We start from the raw sequence: 20260 nt of genomic DNA, 5'->3' as shown, positions 1-20260 counted from the left end.
AGTTTCGGCTTCGTTCTCGGTTTGTTCCTTCGACCATGTCTAACTTCTTCTGAAATCTATGGGTGATTTTCGTTCGCACAAGACACATGAACGCTGTAAACTATCATCATAAGATTGGCACTGGCGTGTTCTCTTAGCTTTTCTCTAGTCAATGACGTATTTTTTAGAGGACAAGGTTGAGCCGATGAAAGATGAAAGTCACTGAAAAGGTTAGCCAGCTGTAGGGATCGAACCCACATCTTCTGGATTGCCGGTCCAGGGCTCTACCAATTGAGCTAAGCTAACACGCCTCTCCAGCGACTTTCGGGGTGCGTCATCTGAAGGGACGACAAACCAGCCACTCACTCTCACTCACCCTCCTTTCACTCTTACATTTTTGCTCACTCATACACACATTCATACGACGGAAATCGACGCAAGCGGTCGGTTCCGTCGTATGAATGTGTGTATGAGTGAGCAAAAATGTAAGAGTGAAAGGAGGGTGAGTGAGAGTGAGTGGCTGGTTTGTCGTCCCTTCAGATGACGCACCCCGAAAGTCGCTGGAGAGGCGTGTTAGCTTAGCTCAATTGGTAGAGCCCTGGACCGGCAATCCAGAAGATGTGGGTTCGATCCCTACAGCTGGCTAACCTTTTCAGTGACTTTCATCTTTCATCGTTGATTTCAAAATAATCGAGCCTGCACGCTCGAGTTACGCTTTCCCATCTCCTCTCGCACGCAAGATAATATGTGCGCATATACATCATAATAAACACGAAACGACAGGTTCTTAACTTTGGCAAAAAGATGAGAGATCATAAGGTGCACGGATGTAAAAAAGCAAGTCTGTGAGAGGCGACCTAGTAGCCCTGTCACTGGCCGATACCTCGAGTGACCGCAGCGTGTATTCCTTCCAGGATTTTTTCCCCCATTTTCGAGGGCCTCTAGAGAAAATATTTATGATCCGGGATTGAGCCTGGGTTTCCTAACAGCTGCTCGTAAAATATGCACGAAGACGAGTACAACGACGACGACAGTGCTCGTAGGCATGCAGGCGACCCTCGTAATACGTGGCTACATTTAGCTAATGCGTCTCGCCTAGCCAGCACCACAGAAAAAAAAAAGTGACTCCTTTTGGTGTTCGCCCGTCCGAACATTTAATTTCCTCATCCTTCTTGGTCCGAGTTAATTAGTTTAGTGTTTCCAAGAATGAACAATATCTACGTGTAACGGGTGGCAGAACACGAACGCGGGATTGCGAACGTAGCTTAGGCGCGTTTACATTTGACTGGGATTAGGATTGTGCGCTGGCTGCTCAAGAAAGAGTGTTTGTATGTTAGTGCGTACGTAACGGATAGCGTCGTGGTTCTGCGCAATGCGCAGAGCTCTGATTATGTCTTGCACGTGCGCAGCACCGTCAACGCTATCCCTTGCGTACTCAAAGGCGACATATTATACTTCACTGGCTTTGCACTGGGCTTTCAGTGAGTGAGTTACCTCACCCTGACGGGAGGAATCACGTGTTACGTGACCTTCTGACGCCATCCACTCAAACGTTGCCTGCCGGCGTACTGTTGATGAGGCCCAACAAGGCCGAAACAGCTGTCCAGTACTGGCATGGCGACGTTTGAGTTACAAACAAAGGCGACAGTGTACGTTATCCTAAAACTCACTAATGTCGTCGACTTGCGTTGTTGCCGAACCGAGTTGAACGTGCAGGATTCTTGGTCGTTGTTGTTTCTTCGGAGGGTTTTTTTTTAAATACGCACTTTTCAATAACTTTTAATAGGTGACTGACATTTAGAAATTAGAAAAAAAATAGAAAAAGGAAACATCTAGAAATATACGACTCTAAAATTCGCTTGTTGTGGTACTGGAATTGGAATTGGAAACGAAAGAAAAATATAGAGGTGTTAGTCCCGAACCAGTCAGAACTGGCTACTCCAAACCCTGGTTCTCATACAATCCGTTTGTAAGTGTTGTTCGAAGTTCGCTTCGCCACATGAATATTTTACTGTTTTCTGAACCGTTGTGGCTTGCATATTGTATTGTTGACTGATTAGATGAGTCACAGAATTAGCGAGCCCATCTTCATTATCGCTTCAGTCTACCATTCCCTATATCCTTAATATTGCATATTACCTTATTATTGCATATTGCTTGCATATTACCGAGCGATGTTTCTATTCTGCCAGGGTTTACACTCCACTCCCACCTGTAATACCTCTCCGGGGTGCATTTTACGCCCTTCGTAATAAATGAATAAATGACGCTAAGAACCTTTGTTGCTCATTTTTCGTGGTGCCGTAGCGTGACGACGAAACTAGATTCAATAATGCCGCCATTACATTTTTTATGTCAGCGAAACAGAAATAGAGCATCACGGGACCTGCCGGTTTTACGCGCAGCTCTGTCCTAAATGAACCAAACGCTTATTAATTTTTCTATCTACCTGCTCGCTCGACGTCATATTCCACGAAAAGTCTCGAAAAACAAGCGCACATAAAACAACGACCACTCACCCATCACGCACATTAAAAACACACTCCAGTCGACCCCGCATTCACTTATCTCATCCTATCTACTGTTGCCGTAACTCAGGCGGCACGCAAACAATTTCTGCCAGGCAGGCATACATGCATTTGACGGAAGATGTAGCGTGCTGTGCTGTGTTCCCCTCTACGCCTACATGCACGGGCATAAAACGCGTCGTCGCCGTACATGCACAACAGTCCGTAGACGAAGTACGGGAAAGAGTGTGTCTACGGAGAGAGAGAGAGAAAAAAATATTTCGATCGGGTTTCTCGCGTTTGCATTGATTATTCCTGCCGACAAAAAAAGTATTTATTGTGTGTGTTCGCGGGCCCTTTGTCCCGAGACATCCTCTTGTCTCGTCGCATAGACGCCCATATGGGAGTGCATTAGGTACATTTTATGTCGCGAGCCGCTCTCCGTTGCGTACGAGCAGAGTGCGCCTGAATGACGAAGTATATTATGGTCGAATTGATGGGTATATGCTGAAGTCATAAGCTAATGGAATTTCGTTAGTGGAAACCGCGTTAACTCTGGGTATTCGAGGTGAGCGAGAGAAAAGAGAAAATCCAGACGTTCCCAGATTTTAGAGCAGAACGCGTTCTCTTCATCGTCTTTCAGATCGATAGCGCACTCAGACACGCACAAAATTTCGAAACAGTTCGTAGCGTCAATATCTTCTACTTTCGCAATTAATGAAGATCCAAAATAAACAGACAGGTCATTCCGCAACGGAGGAGAGATTGTTCTCTGAGACGCACGTGGTTGGTGTCGGATATATTTTCGGATAAGACATGTCAGGTTCATCTTATTTTACAATTAGCGTCCACCCCCTTTGCATTAGTCCACACAGGAAGTCTTACCTTTTGCGCTTAAAAAGCACACGAGCAGTGCGTTCAGTGCAACCCATGCTGTATGATCTCCGTCTCTATTACGCTTTAAGTACGCTGCGTTAATTGAAAAAGCTGTAGGAGACGTTGAGAAACACCCGGCCAAGGCATTCCCAACACGGTGTGCTTTGTTCGTAGCCACGGTACCCTTTTCGGAAGTACATCGGCTGGGTGTTGATCGAGGTCTACTACAACTTTCCTACATTTCAAAAGTTAGCTAAGTAATCCTATCTGATTAACAGATTAGGTACAGTGAAAGACTACTGTCGATTACGATACACGACTGCTAATAGCGACAAAACAAGAGGAACGTGTCGGTTATAACTGAACATGACTGATGAACGCAGAGAGACACGTACAAAACGACAGAACAACAGACGAACGCTTGTCTGTGTCTGTCACTTTGTCCGTGTCTCCCTGCGTTCATCAGTCGTATGTTCACGACTGCTAGCAACATTTAGATGCCGGATTCATTCGCGTTGCATGTCAGATGGAACACCCTGAATAAACTCGTGTACAGTGTCGGCCCAGTTTCCCCTGAAGTCGGCCCAGGACGCAGACTAACCCCCCTGTCCCCCACTCCTTCCTTCTGTCCTCTCTCATTCTGTCACTGTTAGCTTCCTGCTGTCCTCTCTCCATCTGTCCACGTCTGTACACCGCTCATAGCCACACTTGCTTCGCGGCGCTAGCACGCCGGAATTTAAAAAAACAACAAAAAACTTACAGATATGATGCATTACAGAGGCATAAAAAAAAGCAACGTGTGCCGCGTTTCGTTGGTCGTTCCGTTCGCTTTTCGTTCGTTTCTATACCGAGGTCGTGCTGTGGACAGGGACGGGGTGGGAAACGGAAAAGGCACCCCAGACCGCACAACCGGCGCTCGTTTCCCCAATCAATCTGGACGTGATGGGAAGCATTTATCCCGTGCACGGCAGTATGTATATTGCGGTGGAATCGCGAAAGGTTCGCAACCTACTAACACGTTCGAAGCAGCTCGGCAAGAACCACGCACCCTCGTATATTGAAAGACGATCTTAAACCTCGCTCACGTTTCAGCGGAATAGTAACCTCCATTATTCCATCGCCGGCACATTACCTCGAAGACCTTCCCCCTGCACTCCGATTGCCCATTCGCACCTTAATACGATCGTCCCCACCCAGCACTATCTCTCTGCGGCGGAATTCCTCGGCCATTTCTTATTCCGCAATCCAAACGCCGGGGGTGGGCGTCGGCCAATCATCGCCAGAGCGTCCGCAAACTTCCCATTCATTAATCCGTGGAGGGAATTCCGATATGCTATTGCCATCTATGCGAAGGCGAAATTAGCCCCGTCGCTACGACCATCTCGGTCATTACCGATGGAGAAAATGGCGCCTTCTTACAACGGGCCAGAGAGTGTCTGTCTATCGATATGAACCACGGACGATAATCGCCACATCCGTCGAATGGGCTCAAGTTGAACTGCTTTCCCGCATTGCATACTTCCTTCTCGTAAGCTTGCAAACAAATATAGCGAGAAAAGTTCGGGAGATGCGGATTAGATCTACTTAAATTACTCAATTACTAGAAGTGGATTACTGATCGCGTGGCAGATATTAGAAGTGGAACCGGAAGATATTTTCCTAGGACGGGATAGAGGCATCTTCGTCCGCTTTGATACAGGTTTTATACCAGTTATCTATCACTAAAGTGCTGCATATTGTTTTGCTGAAACACCACGGTGGGCTTCCATTACTGAAGCATATTAGGTACTACCTTGCTGTCAATTGTGACGCAGGAATCGATTTTCGCAACAAACGTACAAATCGAGCTCTCCCTGAAGGCATTCTTCTACCAAGATTCGCACATAATCGTCTTTTTTTTCCCGCTGGCTGGATTATGCTTGCCAGGAATTAAAAACAATATGTGGAAAATCCAAAATGTGCAACAATTTATTTACTGAAGTTAATAATAATCGGGGGCTTACTATTAGTTAATCCTCAAAATTGCTATCGACTTAAGCTATTACACTCGGTCGATTAAAACATTATCCGATTAACTGTGCATTCAGCATAAGACTAATACCAGCGAATTAAAAACGTCCTTTAAAACATTTCCGTATACTGTTCATGATCTCTTCACGGCCAAACCATTAGAAACTCGCAGCACGTGGTGTACAGAACCAAGTGTTAACAGCGCAGTTTCGAAGAAAAGTGCTTCGAACGTGTTTCAAAATCGGACAAAGGCATCAGAGAACAGTTTTTTATCAAAGCTCACCCCAATGATGATTCCTTCAAAATATCTTCTTACACAGAAGAAGGCATATTTCGAAGCCTTTCTGTAACGAAAAGAAGGCAGGATGATCAGGTACCATAATGAGCTCCATCCTTAAAAGCAAAGCTATCCTTCATTATTTCAAGCGAAGTATCTGCTCGCGCACGCAAGAGAGAAAGCATTACACGTGTTCTCAGTATCTAAATGCATTTCCCGTCTCTTTCTCTCTCTCTCTTTTCTCTCGTGCTTTCCTTTGTGCTTATAGCTTAGTTCTTCTATATTCCTTACTTGTTTCAAAGGATGAGCTAATGAAGCCGTAATGCAACTCACAGGCGCCTGGCCCGCCAGGCAGAATTTTCAACTCCCACTCCCGCTTTTTTTTTTCCTTGCCTTCAAAAACTTCGCCACTTCTCCGCACGGTGCGCTGCTGCAGCAAGCTGTCCCAGTTTCTTTGAACACCAGTCTGCTCGCACTCACCTCCCTTTCTTTCCCTTCCTTTACTTCGATAAAACTTTCATCTTTGCGTTAGAAAAAAAAAAGCCTCGCTCGCATTGGAAGAAAAAGAAAAATTAAGGCATTTTTCGATCGAAGTCAGGTAAGAATAAGGCGAGAGAAGAAAAGTTTTCATAACGAAAAGACGAGAAGGGTGCCGAGATTACAAGGAAAAAAAAGGGAAAAAAAGGAACCCAGGGCGTGCCTGGTACGAGGTTATTCATGACTGCCCTTGTATTCATTAAGGTCGACATCGTTGCTCCGGCTGCCATTACCGGTATTAATCACTTCTTCTGTTTTGTCATGCATCGAGGAGGAAAATACTGCCGATACAAAACGGTCGTAACGGGATGTCGCAGCATAATAGGATATTCGCGACAGCACACACTTTTACGAGCAACGGGCCAGACGTTGTAAATGAGAGGACATGTCATATCGCAGGAACGTCGTATGCGTAGAGCTGTCTGCGAGGATTTTTACTGCGCTGTGCTGTAGGAAAGATGTTCCATTCTTCAAATGAACACTGCGACGACTGTTCGATTTACGCTCTATGTACTTTATGTGCTATTGGGCATTTTTAGTGCCACTTGGAATACACTGCGCGGAGATGTCGTATTACCCGGGTCAAAGAAATGAGAGCTTGACGCATCGAATTATACCAGATACCGACACGCTGTTAATGTGCGACGGTCTTACTGAGCTTGTCAAAAAGTAGTAGATTGCGTGGCAGATTGCGTGCATTGTGACAGCATACTATCCAAAACTAGAAATGAATTTTATGATACTTCCGACATGTCACACCGAGAAAACCTCCGTGTGACAGGTCGCCTCCCACATTGCTCTGTATGTATCGCTGCTCACGACAAATAAACAATTATTAATATTGTTGTTATTAATTATTATTAAAAATATTTCTGGGGAATACAATCTGAGACACGTAGGTTGGACTGACATAAATTGGCCATGTGTGGTGAAAATATGGGGCGACACACTTGTCATATATTAGGGGCTTTTAGGACATATTGCAAGTTATGCTTGGCTTCTGTCGTTCGCAGCGTGTAACGCTCCTTGCTTTTTTGTGTCATTACAGGCAACCCTGGTGGCGTAGGATATTTGCCGTGATACAGCGTTGCCTACTCGACCTTCGCGTCATTTTGCTCACATCTGTCGTAAGTACATTTCTCGACTCAAAACTGGATACGCGCAAACGTAAGGGACTGTATTCTCACTGACACCGCTAGGAAACAGCTCTGGTCAGAGTTGAGCTCATTGCAACTTTTTTCAGCGCTTATTTCTAGCGCTAGTTTGTGTCCAATCAAGAGGCTGTTTTAGACATGACGTTGCGGAAGCTGTGGGATTATTTTGCTTCCTGCTTTTGTGAATACAACGCTTCGTTTCCACTGCTGTTTTCCAGCGTTCTGAAGCAAAGCGTTCTATATGAGGACATGCCCTAACGCTCGAGAGATAGCGCTCAAGTTTGTCGAGATATTCTCCTGCGCACATACATTTCGCAATGTACTCGAGCGTATTCAGTTTTTTTTTGTTTTGTTTTTTTGCGTTTCCAAAAGGTACTCCCAACGGTCCGTTAATTGGTACATTAAGTCGGTGGTTCCCAAACTGTAGGTCGCGACACGATCCGAGCAACACCATCTAGATACAGAAAGCCTGCGCGCGCGTCGACGTGACGTAACAATTAAGAGTCAGCCAATCAGGATCGCGTTTTCAACGGCCGTAGCCAATCACGTAGCACGAACGTCGTCTGCGAGTTGTGATCGAACGTCCCCGCGTACTAAATGAGAAAATTTTGAAATAAATCGCGAAACGGTCTCAATCTTTTTTCAAAACTGATTTTCTGGAAAGCTCTGGAAACCGCGCTTCTTGTCTAAATATTTAGGTCTGCAGGTTCCAGGTGAGCTGCAATCGTTTGCGGGTTCTTGAATTCGCAGAACGGTGAATCGCAGTAGCGGACGAATTGTAAGAGGGAGAGGAGGTAATGCGCAGGCTTTCTCTATCTAAGTGGTGTTGTTCCGAAGGGGGTGGTGAAACGGCCCACAAATAAATAAATAAGTAAATAAAATGTCACGCCGTGCCCACTATCCCACGTTACCAGGAATCCCGTGGCAGCAGACCCGGAGGTTTCTCATAAACGCGCTTGCATGCGGGGTTACGCGACGTTTTAGATGCGTCACACAGCCTCGCATTCACGGCTGCTGTCACGTGTGCACGAGGGCGAAAATCTATGTCGTGGACGCGAGGTCCGCTCGCTCCCACTAAAGGCCACAGCGTCTGCGTCTATCGCGGCAAACACGGACGCCCCCGCCTTCACGGGGCACCGCGCAGTGGCGTCTTCTCGAATTAGAGCGGACGCCAACAATCTAAGAAAATCGCTTCGCATGTGTTGTCGGTGAGAGAAACATGCAGTTGTGCAATCATGAAGTTGTGCAGCATGCCGTTGTGCAAAAGTTTTTGGCCCGGAGAACTCGCTCCGAATGTAGCCTCTAATGAAATGTCAGTGTTTCGTTTTGGCTAACGCGCATGCGCTGAGATCTGAAGAGCCCGGCATCGCGACGAGGGAAACCGGGGGGGGGGGGGGTCGCGACGCGGTCGTCTATATTTTGCTTTCAATCAATTTTTCAGTTCATCAGCAATCAGCTTCCTTTTTCTTTCTTTTTTAGAGCATTCAGACACTTACACATATGCTCCTTGGGTTCAACATCGTTGGACTGCCACTCATTGTCATTCGGGGGGAGGGTTTTCGGTGTCAGAATTCGTCCGCAATAATTCCCAAGCACATAAGGGAAACCAGATACTGTATGAAACGCACGTCGTTATATAGATACGATATATTCTTGCCTTCTGCAGACGCGGAGAAGGGTTATTGTCGCTTTGTACACGAAAGCCCATCGTTCCGTGCGTTGAAGCCCAATGTTATGATTTCTATGATTACACCTACGTTTTCGTTAAGCTAACACGTATTCCACATAGTTCCACATACTTCGACTGAGCCGTCCAGGACAACGGAGAGAGTAGAAGGAAAAACATGGGTCCAGTCAAGCTACCAAGCCGAGCGCTAATGCACTTCTGCTATAAGCGTATTGATGAACTGAAGTCAAATACAAAGGTTTTCGACACTTTTGAACTACATGTTGAACTACATCATCATCTCTTTGTTTGCTCATAATCTGTTTGTATCTTCTGTGTGTAAGCGTACTGGGATAGCCACTTGGACTTCGCCATCACATCACATCACCATCACAAAGCTTTTCGCTCGTCCAAGATGAAAGCTTCGACAAACAAAAATACGTTATCACACGCGCGTGATTCGTTACAGACGTTACATTACGCAGAATACGTAATCCGCAAACATCTTCACAGAAACACTGTAGCGACACGCGTAGGACAACAAATTTCAAAGGCTTGCGTACGCATACACGTCCTATATATATATATATATATATATATAAAGAGTGAAGTTGACAGAGTGACCTCTGTCAACTGCGTCAGAGCAAATTACATCGTAGATAGTCTACCGCATTCTGTATGGGCTAAGTTAGGCGTTGCTAATTAATAGGGCCATTAGCGAATTAGCATCTAAATGCCGCTCCCCTCTAGTGGCAATGCAAAGCACGTCCCTCCGCCCCTCCTTTTTCTCCTGCTCTGTTTGTTGTGCTTTTCTCGGGGAATATATATTACGCTTAAGGGCGCGATCGTGCCTTTGCGGAGCCCCACAGTTCAACTTACGAACAAGCCTGCGTGTAGGGTGTAAGTAATACAACGCGAGAACGGATTTTTGACAATGATGCAGAGTGGGGTTGCCCCGGACACCGGTACAAAAAATAAGAGAGAGAGAGAGAGAGAGAGAGAGAGAGAGAGAGAGTACTTTTAGTCCTTTTCAAGGTTAGATCACGGTCGCATCGTGGTGAGATGCACTGACGAAACCTGTATAGTTGTGCCAGTTCTTTCAGTACAGTATTTGCAGCGCTCGAAAGTAAATTTCAGGGTCCAGTGAGGAGTGAAAGAAAGGAGTGAAAGGAGTGAGGAGTGAAAGACATAGACACGATTTCACCAACACTGATTAACTCTGAACCGAGATCAGGAGTTGCTAAAACGTGAAGCTAACGCTCAATTCTTTTTACGATTTACTCCCTTTTTCTTCTTCTTCTTCTTCTTCTTGTTTTTCTTAAGTGTACAATCACTCAATCAGCCGCTAGAGTGGATAGGCTGTCGGGCGACGCAGTGGCCAAATATTAAACGAACGAACTTCTTTGATCGTCGAACTTTTGTGTTTGTCTTATTGTCTTATTATAGAATTATTCTCTCGTATTCCCTTCGTGAGACATTGTTGACCTCAAACATACATATTGATCCCCGACCCTCTACACCACCTAATTGCTCCCACAATGAGTTTTGGTTTGTCTTTTGGCTGTGTTTATTATTATTATTATTTTCTTAAGGTATCGGTCTCTTCACTTGGACTCTTTTTATTCTGAGTTTGTCGGTTTGGGTTACTTCGAGGTTTTAATAATCGCCGTTCATGTTCCATCATCTCCAGACTACGAACATATAGGAAGACGGTCTTCACAGTGTCAGGCCTAACACGTTTTCTTTTCTCTATCTGATCTAATTTTGCAACACCATCGTCCATACTGACGTTCTATTTTTACCGTAAATATATGACCGTGACTGTAAATATATGTAAATTGCGTATGCTAGTTGCAGATAATGTATAGATAGCTGGGTTTTATGCGCCTATCTTTCTTGAGTGTGTGTCTATGTGTTTATATAGAGAATCCGTGGTGACTGTGTTACCCGTGTACAGTGTAGTATATAACTGTTGAGTTTCTTAGTTGATTGTTGCTTGATAAGTTCCTTGTGTCTTCAATAAATTTTCCTATAAAAACACGAGAACACACTTCAACGCATACTTTGCAGGCATGGTAATGATGAATTTAAGAAAGGCCCTAACGAACGACCTAACGGAATTGCGAAATCCAAGTACTGTAGCCAGCCCATTTCTTCCGAGAGGACACGAACATGGAATATGATACGCTACCAGGAAGTAAAGCACACACGATGCTTGCTCATTATGTGTCCCGGTAGTGAAAGTGAGTCCTGTCTCATTTCCGGACACTTCCTAAACGGAAACAAAAACGGCGCGCTTGAGGGACGGACACCGGGATATTCATTTCCCTTAAAATCCACCGGATAAAAAGCTGAACGACGCGTAACCCGGGCAATTAACTTGGTTTCTGTCTTTCTCATTATCCTTCGGTAATAATAAAATTCCACCATATTAACGCGATCTCTATGTAACCGAGCACCACGTTAATATAGGAAGCGAAGGAAGTTTTCACTTTAATTGGGCGCACGGGCGCACGTGCACATCGAGAGAGAGAGAGAGAGACGTCTGCCGCACGCGAACCGGGTTCGAGTCCAGCCACTGGCTGTGTTAGCCGTGTGTTTTCCCCCACACGCTGTGAGGAAAACGTCGGCGAAGACCCCTGTGAACTCGGCCCAGGATGAACGATTCCCCATACCAGAAGGCAGAGCGCTCGGCAATAACACGCGACCACCAACCGCCGAATCCAATCTATAAATCAAGGAGAGAACGCCCTAAAACAAAACACCAGGACCAATAAACGAATAAGAACATTAGACACCGCAGTCCTTGCAGTCTACTCGGACGCATTAATGCCCTCCCTTTTTTGGGCCTTTGGGGTATCAAATAAATAAGTGCCCACACACTCCCTTCTCCAATTAAAACGCCACCGGACGCGATTACACGGAAGAGTAAGCCGGAAACAACCTGCCAGATACTGCTCTCAAACGATTCTTTCTTCCTTCTTTTCTTTCTTTTTTTTTTTTTACCCCGGTCAGGCATCAGAAAACGAGCAAAAGTTGCGCTACATAGAATCGGGATTATACCTGACGTCGAAAGCTGGCAAAGCCGTGTTCCAACTTCCACAGAAGTTATTCCCCGAAGCAATCGAGCCACCTAGCATGTTCACCTCTCTCTATTACACTCTCCCGGCACAATATGTGGACGGTAAACCCCTCGCGTTGGAAAACATCCGCTGGTCACACAAGCAGCGACCTGGGGGGGTGGGGGATTTTTGCTCTGGAAGACAGTTTTATTTCCGCGAGTATATCTCCCGGAGCGTTCCAGTTGCGCGGGATACGTTTCTGTTTGTATTTGTTCCGCATGTGTGGCTGGCAACAGATACGCTATCTACATTTCAGAGAGCGAAAAACCCGGAGGGCCGCAAGTAAACCGTCGACTGGGGCTCCTTTGGAAACTTTCAATAGACGGAAAATCCCATTTTGTATTTCCGGTGAGACCGTTTCCGAAGCGCGCCGGATTTCGTAAGAGATGCAACGGAGAAGCAAACAGGAGAACCCGATTCCTCTGGGAAATACGGAGGATAGAGAGGAATGATGTTTTTTCTTTCTTTCTTTTTTTCCTACTTTGCATAGATCACGTCTAGCCTATACGTAATAGGCCGTCTTCGAGAAGTTTCAGTGAAATGGTATTCAAGGACCAACAATGCGTGTACATCACAATGCTGTTGCTAGTAAACATGAAGGGAAGAGGTCAAACGCGACAAAAAAAAAAGTCGTTTCGAATAATGAAAAAGTGCCATTTCCGGCCACGTTAAAAGGGGAAGAGGGGTGTATGTTTATTAAGCAAAAAAAAAAAGGAAAGGTCAGCCAGACGCAGGTCGGCTTGCTATTCAAAAAAAAGAAAGAAAAGAAAAGGAAAGGAAAAGAAAAAGAGAAAAAGAAGAAGAAGAAAAAAGGGGGGTCGCGAAAGGTCATCCCAGGTTGTCCCCGATAAACATAAAAACGGTGCTTTGCATCGATGTGAACCTGCATTGAAAGTTTCACAGCGAAGAAGGTGATAGAAGCGGAGAAAATGGGCACTGCGGATACCGAAACTCATGCGGCTGTGACGTCACAGACCTCACCGCCGCCATTGAGGCTGCGAAGCAGAGGTCACGTGCTTACAGCTACCAATGGGAACGGACGCAACCCTGAGGTCTGTGACGTCTGCGCTTTGCACGGGAGTGCGTTCGAGGGCTTGTACCTCGCGAAGTACGACACGTAGAAGAATAATTCTTTTTCCTCTGTATTCTGGCGTGCAATACAATCCATCCATGATGTAATGAACCACATCTTTGGGAGTGTCTCAACCCCTTTAAAGAATCCCAGGCTGTCGAAATTGTACGCAGTCCTACCCCGCGGCACGTGCAATATGTCACCAATAGTAAGCGCATTCTTTTCACTTGCACTGGACTGCACTACCTTGGACTTCACGCAAGACGGGTTTTCGGGAGCTGCACTTTCCAGCTGAAAGTAACTTTATTAGTAATGCCTTTCTTTTCAACAGGAAAGTGCAGCACGCAAATAACCCAGTTCAGATCTGGTGCAGGAGGTGCAAGCGAAAAGAATGAACCTAGTATAGAGGCAGGCTGACCTTATGTGTAAATCTGATCCAAATTAATACCGGCAATTACTATAAGGTGGCTATATCGCAGTCACTAAACTATAACTTGAGGATAAAGTCTTGATATTCGCATTCTTAACCAACTTCTAGGCATAAGAAAGTTCGCTTTTTTTTTAATGTCACATCATTATGGAAATGCTAGAAAATTTCGCATGCATCCATGTCACATGATTACAAAAATACCGGAAAATCTAGACCCAACTTTCACAGCTATCCGAAACCGTGTAGAATTGAACAAGCGAAGAACAACGGCACAAAAGAAAAGAACTTTTATTGGATATTATCGACTATCGAATATTTCCTCTGCGTCATTTTTTTTTTTTTTTTGCATAATTCATCGCTTCGAAGGTAACTTGCATGCTAAGGTAAGGTATGCCTGAAAGCTTATAAGCCTTGGCCCGTGAGTTAGTGATGTCAGCAGTTCAACCCTGATAACAAGTTCAAAGCATTTCGCGCTGTCCGCCCAGGCACTCGTTTGAATCCCCACGGAGCATCGTTCCCAATCTGAACTCGGATTCAACTGAAATGGCCGACACTTCCTCGCCTTTTATGGCTCGAGCTGCTAGAGCTGCCAAGCGCAGAAACTCACACGGTGAAAAAGAAAACAGCAATGGGACCTGGAAGCAAAAGTATCCCAGCCAAGAACCGCCACCAAAGTCAGAGCGCGCGTGCCTCGATTTCATTCGTGGCTCCATGTCAACTGCCGCCGCAGGATAACAAAACGTAACCTCGGCGACCCCAAATCCACCACCGCAGCTGTGAGACGTGACACACGGCTGTGCGGCGTAAGAAAAAAAAAAGTACGTCGGAAGAAAAACAAAATATTGCCGAGACAAAAAAGGCTATTCTGCTTATACGCGGCAAGCAACGCATGCGGGAGAAAAAGATGCATTATGCGTAGAATGCCGTGTTTCAAAACGTTACAAAATAAACGTCCGAAGCGGTATCCACAAGATGGATGGAACAGTCGACGAATACATTTACCCCTGGCTCCATATTCCGGGGCAATTCCTTTCTAGAGATCAGCGAAATTTGATATCTGCCTCGCGTCGGTTCCACCTACTGCGAACTATAGGTTTCGTCAACTACGCATATTACGTTCCTATTGGTAGACTCCGTCGGCGCCCGATTTCACTGTAACGAATCGCTCGAACACAGCGTGAGACGTCAGACGGCCGAAATGAAACCGATCGGCATAATAGGAGGGTGAAGAGATCAAATACTTGAGAAGCTGATTTGTTTAGGTTACTGTCGCATTAATGAATGGAGGCGACGACCTATTTACTGGGAAAAGCTGGAAACGTTACACTGACCTCCCAATGTTCCAATGACCGCCGTTGTGCTCAGTGTGGCGCTTCATTTCGTAGAGATGCCCACGAAAAAAAAGGCTGCTTCAATCTACCCCCTTCAAACCTGTGCAGGCACTTTTTTGGAAAGGTACGGGATATAATAATATGGTGATAGCGCTAGCGTGATAAGATCAGCACACTGCAATGGAGATTATGGTTAATTTTGGCGCATCCTTGAGCGAAAGCGCCAAGTGGATTCGGCGATCGCCACTTGATCATGATCTTGAAGTCAAACAAGGCCTCTCCTTCCTTTCTTTCTTTTTTTTTTTTTTTTCGTGTGAGTCACGAATGCTGGGTATTTAACGCGATTGAAAACAAAATAAAAGGTGTGTGCGAAGGAAGAAATAATGAAAAAAAAAAAAAAAAAACATTGTCCGCTCTCAGTCAGACCCATTCTTGGTACAACATCAAGCTACAAGGGACATCGCCATCGAGGAAAACTATTTATTTCGCGCGTGCTCCGCGTTCTCCGACGAACTAATAAAATTAATAAATCCGGGTGTGATGTAATGTGATAGAAAAAGAAGAAAAAAAATAAAAGTCCGGGTGTTACTCTACTGACATGAGGGGTTTATGATGGTACTACTATTCTCGTGATCTCCAGTCCAAAATACCCGACATCAAGCAGTCCATGCATATGTTTCCAAACAAAGAAAACAGCCTCGAACAGAGCCCTTCGTACGTCATTGCGGATACAACATGGCTCATCACAAAACGCAAACACAAGTCTTCCCTGTAAAGCCGGCCTTTCCTTCACAACACTCACGTTGCCGTGAAGCACGCTTTACGAGACGACCTCGTAACCTCTTTACGCCGGTCGATGTTTAAGTCTACATTCATTCAGTACAACAATCGTTGTTACAACCACAAAAATAAAGTTGTTGTCTTGGCTGTTAGTTGTAATATATGATTATACTCGAAATAATAATTGTATAAGCTGGAGCTTTATAAGATTAAAAGGCATTTTCCACCAACAAGGGATCATAGGAGCCTCGATTCTTTTACAGCTCGGAGCTCTGCTCACCTTCCGCCTGTGGATCCTACACGGCAGTCTACCCCGCTTTTCGGAGGTCGACAACCCGGCATCGTTTTCACCCCATATTCTCACAAGGTAGGTAGATCGTCCGAATTTCGCATAACATGTATACTGGCCATCCCATTAGCTTTTCCCGATTTCGAAGGCCGCAAAATAAAAACACAAAATGCTCAGACGAGAACGAGCCAGAGAAGCGAAAATAGCGGCAGACCTCTGCACCGTATACTACCCAGTACCCAAGAAGGTCTAAACTTATCTGAAACCAAGTGTTTCAGAATCAGGCAACATTTTTAGCACCATTCGATAGAGAGCTCGTTGAAGGACTGTCCGCATGTGCGAAGGACTAATCACTCATGATTGCCTTTTATTTTGCGCCATAAAGCTTTGTACCATGGTATGTTACCACAGTCAGAGGCAGAAATATCGACAGAGTACTATTCTATGACGTCAGAGAAAAGTATCAGCGACAGAAAATGCTGTAACGTTGAGAATATATTTAATATACTTGTGTATCTAGCAGGAAAATCTTTCCAAAGAATAAACAAAAAATATATCCTTCATCAGAATTTAGTCAATATATGCTGCTCTGTGGACAGTCTTCCACTGTTGTTCCCAGTTCAACACCAACGAGAAAACTGCAGGGTCATCGCGATCTTCTTCTTTTTTCTGCTGTAGCCGTGATTTGCTCCCATTTTCCGTTTCGACAAAAAAAAAAGAAAAGAAACTTATTTACTTCGAAACACCAGCATTCTTTCGCCGGTGCCTCAGAAAAGAGCCGAAGAAGAAGCGACGGCCTAAGTGCACTTTTCCTGCGGGGAAATTTCTCCCTTTGTTGAGTTCACGGAGCGCCTAAGCATTCCGCGTAGCATGCTCACAATACAAAACCCAGAGGAGATTCCTTCGACCTTTAGACGAGCTGTCGCAAAGATTGCCTATCGTTTCAAATAACCTACATAACACGCACGAAAGAGCTAAGAAGGCTGACAAAATGTGCTCCTGCTTGTTTGGTACACAACGGCGTTGATGAAAGCGGTACACAAAACATCGAAAAAAAAAGAGAGAGAGAGAGAGAAGACGGTTTATCCAACAAGGGGGATCATTTACGAGTTTCCATTTCAAGTGTCCACTTTTCGGAAAGCTTTTATCAGATACAAACCGAAAGGAGATGTTTTCTGTGGAGAAGGAAAACGAACGGTGAATCGCGCAAATTCGAGAGTCGACCGTCTCTGTTGTTGCGTTTCTAAACTACACGCCAACTTTGGGTCGGAGGGGAGGAGGGGAAATGTAAACGGTCCGATGGATTTCATTTATAAAGGGAACGCGTGACCTGTTTAGGAATCCACTGTTGCCAGATTTGGAAGACTTTTTCAAAGAGCGTGGATTCCTTCCTCGATAACGAGCGTGAAAAAAAAAAGAAGAAAAAAAGTACGTCTTCCTAGTTTTGAAAGGGAATGCATTTTCGAACGTGACAGCGCCTTCTATCTTATTCCTTCCTTTGCCGTTAGAGTCTTGGTATGTTTGTCACACGTTACACTGCCTTTCAATGCGCACGTGTGTTCGTGAAAAAAAGTTACACAAAATGGTAAATTGCGCGAGGAAAAAGATACCCACGTCGAACGCATTATGCAGCTGCTTATTGACATGTCAAATATGTCCTAGAGGCAATAAAGAAATGATAAGTAACGATCGTTTGTTGTGTGCATTAGTAGGAAAAAATCGTTCGGCTGACCTTATCGTGTCAAAGGGTATACCGCTGTAACATAAACTACAGTCTAACAGAAAAACTGGCCCTCAACCATGGGCCGGCAGTATCTTTCAAATGAATAAATAAATAAATAAAATGGGAGTAATCTATACCGTACTGCACACTCTTACAAAAAAAGGATGGAGCAGTTACACATTTAAAGAGGTAATAGTTGTCGCATATGTTGTGCCTAAAAGGTTGCAAAGTTCTACATGCTACGAATTATAGGGTTACCGCTTCTGATTCGGTGAGCGAAGGGGGCTTACGCCTTCTTGTCGCAATTTGGATGCATGATAATTGCTTTTACCACCCTTTTACTCCCTTTATCAGACGCTATGTTGACCTATAGGTGGTAACTATAGAAATTACCACCTTTTCACACCCTTTTTTCTTAGAGTGTGGGAACTAGATGCATTGCCACAACTATTATTCGCTTTCGAGACGAAATGCACACAAGTTTCTGTGAAGTTTACATACTATTTGCAGCTTGGTAGGCAGTAAATTTCAAGGTCAGAGGACTAAAATGGGGAGAATATTGCAATCTGAGGGAGTAAAAGATAAAATTACTCCCCTGTTTACTTTTTCTTTTTCTTAGAGTGTACTTTTCAGGCTATGTACTTCGATACTCAATTGAGAAGGTCCCTGCAAACCCCACTTGCTCTTGAACGTCACTACGCCTTGTCACTGCAGGATAGGTTGTAATACAGCAAACCGGACACGCATTTTTCAATCTCTCTCACCTAGTTACCCCGCGAAAACGACGAAGCGTTCATTCCTCCCGTATCGATTGATTGATTGATTGATGTGTATCACTTCGCAGGTTCCTCACCTATTCCCACCTGAGCGCCTTCAACGCGTGGTTGACGCTGTTTCCCGGTACGCTTTCCTACGACTGGCAGATGGGAAGTATACCGCTGGTGACGTCATTGAGTGACCCCCGCAACGTCATGACCTTAGCCCTAGCAGCGGGAATGCTGGGATTGCTATGGCGTGCCTGTCCGTCACGATGCGTGAGTATATACTTCCCTCCATTTCACGCGGTTTCTTACGCAAAGATACTCGTCATATTTTGATCAGTAACGATAGCTTGCTTCTTGCCGTAACAAAACGCAGCCGATTAGACAATCAGGGAACACAACTTTCGATCCATTACTAGTAATCCCTCCGCTTAGAGCAGCAGCAACAACAACAACAATAAATGAAGAAGAAGTGATGATGACATGGGATGTTTCCCCGTGGTAGCCACAGGGCCCTACCCCACTTGACAGCGGTTAGAGCAGCAGACGCCCTGCAATATATTGGATTACAGGACGAGAAGTCCACAAATAAAGATAACCCGAGGCGAAACAAGGCGAAACAGTTCGAACGCAGACGGCAGCTTCGAATTATTTTTCTCCTCGCGTATTTTTTTGTCACCGCCGAGATCATGGCGCGAGAGAACCAGACAAAGTATCGCCGTGACTGTATGCATTTCTACCAGAAACAGCTGTGCGAGTTTGTGGGTTCTGACGGCTTCCACGTCGTGGCTTTCTCTCGGGAACGCAAGCGCTTTCCGAAGATAGCCTAGACGAGAGAGGTGCAGAAAAAAATATTAACTGGGACGAACAAACACTTACAATGATACGTGGTCGCTGCGACAGCGACCGATGGCTGAGATAGGTTCGATCTTTACAGTATACCAGGGTACGCGATGCAGGCGATTGAATTAAACGCAAAAGTCTGGGCGACTTGACACTTCCTCGTAAAAATCGAAGGCTTGCGTTGTCAAGAACGAAGGAAAAGCAATGTCCGATTTGTTTAAGGTTTTTCTTTTTGCTTGTTCTTTCTTTTTCTTTTTTCTTTTTGCAGACTAGCGTGGACGTCCACAGCCTACAAAAATAACGTGTTAGCGCCGCGAAGCAACTGTGGCTATGAGCGACGTACAGACGTGTACAGATTGAGAGAGGACAGCAGGAAGGAGTGGGGGACAGGGGAGTTAGTATGCGTCCTGGGCAGACTTCAGGGGGAACTGAATTCGTCTGGAAAGTATTCGGAAAACCCAGGGAAAACCTGATACCACAGCCGGTGACAGGATTCGAACCCGTGTCACCTCCCAGTCTCGGCGTGGAAAGCGATCATCCCAACCACTATGCCACGGGAGCTGGTGCTACGAAAATTAAGCTTTAGTGGCGAACTTGAAAGCAGAAAAAGTATTCAAGAGCCGAAACAGACGTGCTCATAGAATCATAGAAAGTAAAAATTTCTTGTGTGATAGTAAGAGCTTACTCATTATTTAACAGTTCACCTACTCAAATGCATATGCAACGAAGTTCTGCTGTGGTCTGATATGATGAGACGCATTGTGGACCACAATGCATGCTTTGTATCAACTTCTCAATAGCCGCTACCTTGTAACGTCATGCGCGTAAGCACGTAATATATTATGATGTGACTGAATGCGTGCAAATGTACTGTGTCTGGGCCGAATAGAATGGAGGCCGAGG

At 45.2% G+C, this 20260-nt stretch overlaps 2 protein-coding genes across 2 annotated transcripts in view; one reads left to right on the top strand and one right to left on the bottom strand.

Moving 5' to 3' along the window:
- LOC135390871 (uncharacterized) overlaps window positions 1–20260 on the bottom strand; it is a 510967-nt gene that overhangs the window by 379449 nt on the left and 111258 nt on the right. Inside the window, exon 5 of the mRNA XM_064620821.1 lies at window positions 5656–5716. The gene's annotated coding sequence lies outside the window, so the exon portion shown is untranslated. The remainder of the gene's footprint in view (window positions 1–5655; window positions 5717–20260) is intronic.
- LOC135390869 (protein O-mannosyl-transferase TMTC1-like) overlaps window positions 1–20260 on the top strand; it is a 184012-nt gene that overhangs the window by 117899 nt on the left and 45853 nt on the right. The window contains exons 5-7 of the mRNA XM_064620818.1: window positions 7235–7313; window positions 16005–16108; window positions 18598–18787. Coding sequence (XP_064476888.1) covers window positions 7235–7313; window positions 16005–16108; window positions 18598–18787 — 373 coding nt within the window. The remainder of the gene's footprint in view (window positions 1–7234; window positions 7314–16004; window positions 16109–18597; window positions 18788–20260) is intronic.

Source organism: Ornithodoros turicata, chromosome 4, assembly GCF_037126465.1.
Source record: "Ornithodoros turicata isolate Travis chromosome 4, ASM3712646v1, whole genome shotgun sequence".
Taxonomy (NCBI): Eukaryota; Metazoa; Arthropoda; class Arachnida; order Ixodida; family Argasidae; genus Ornithodoros; species Ornithodoros turicata.
Note: the sequence above shows the minus strand (reverse complement) of the source record. Positions and strands in the feature narration are given on the sequence as shown.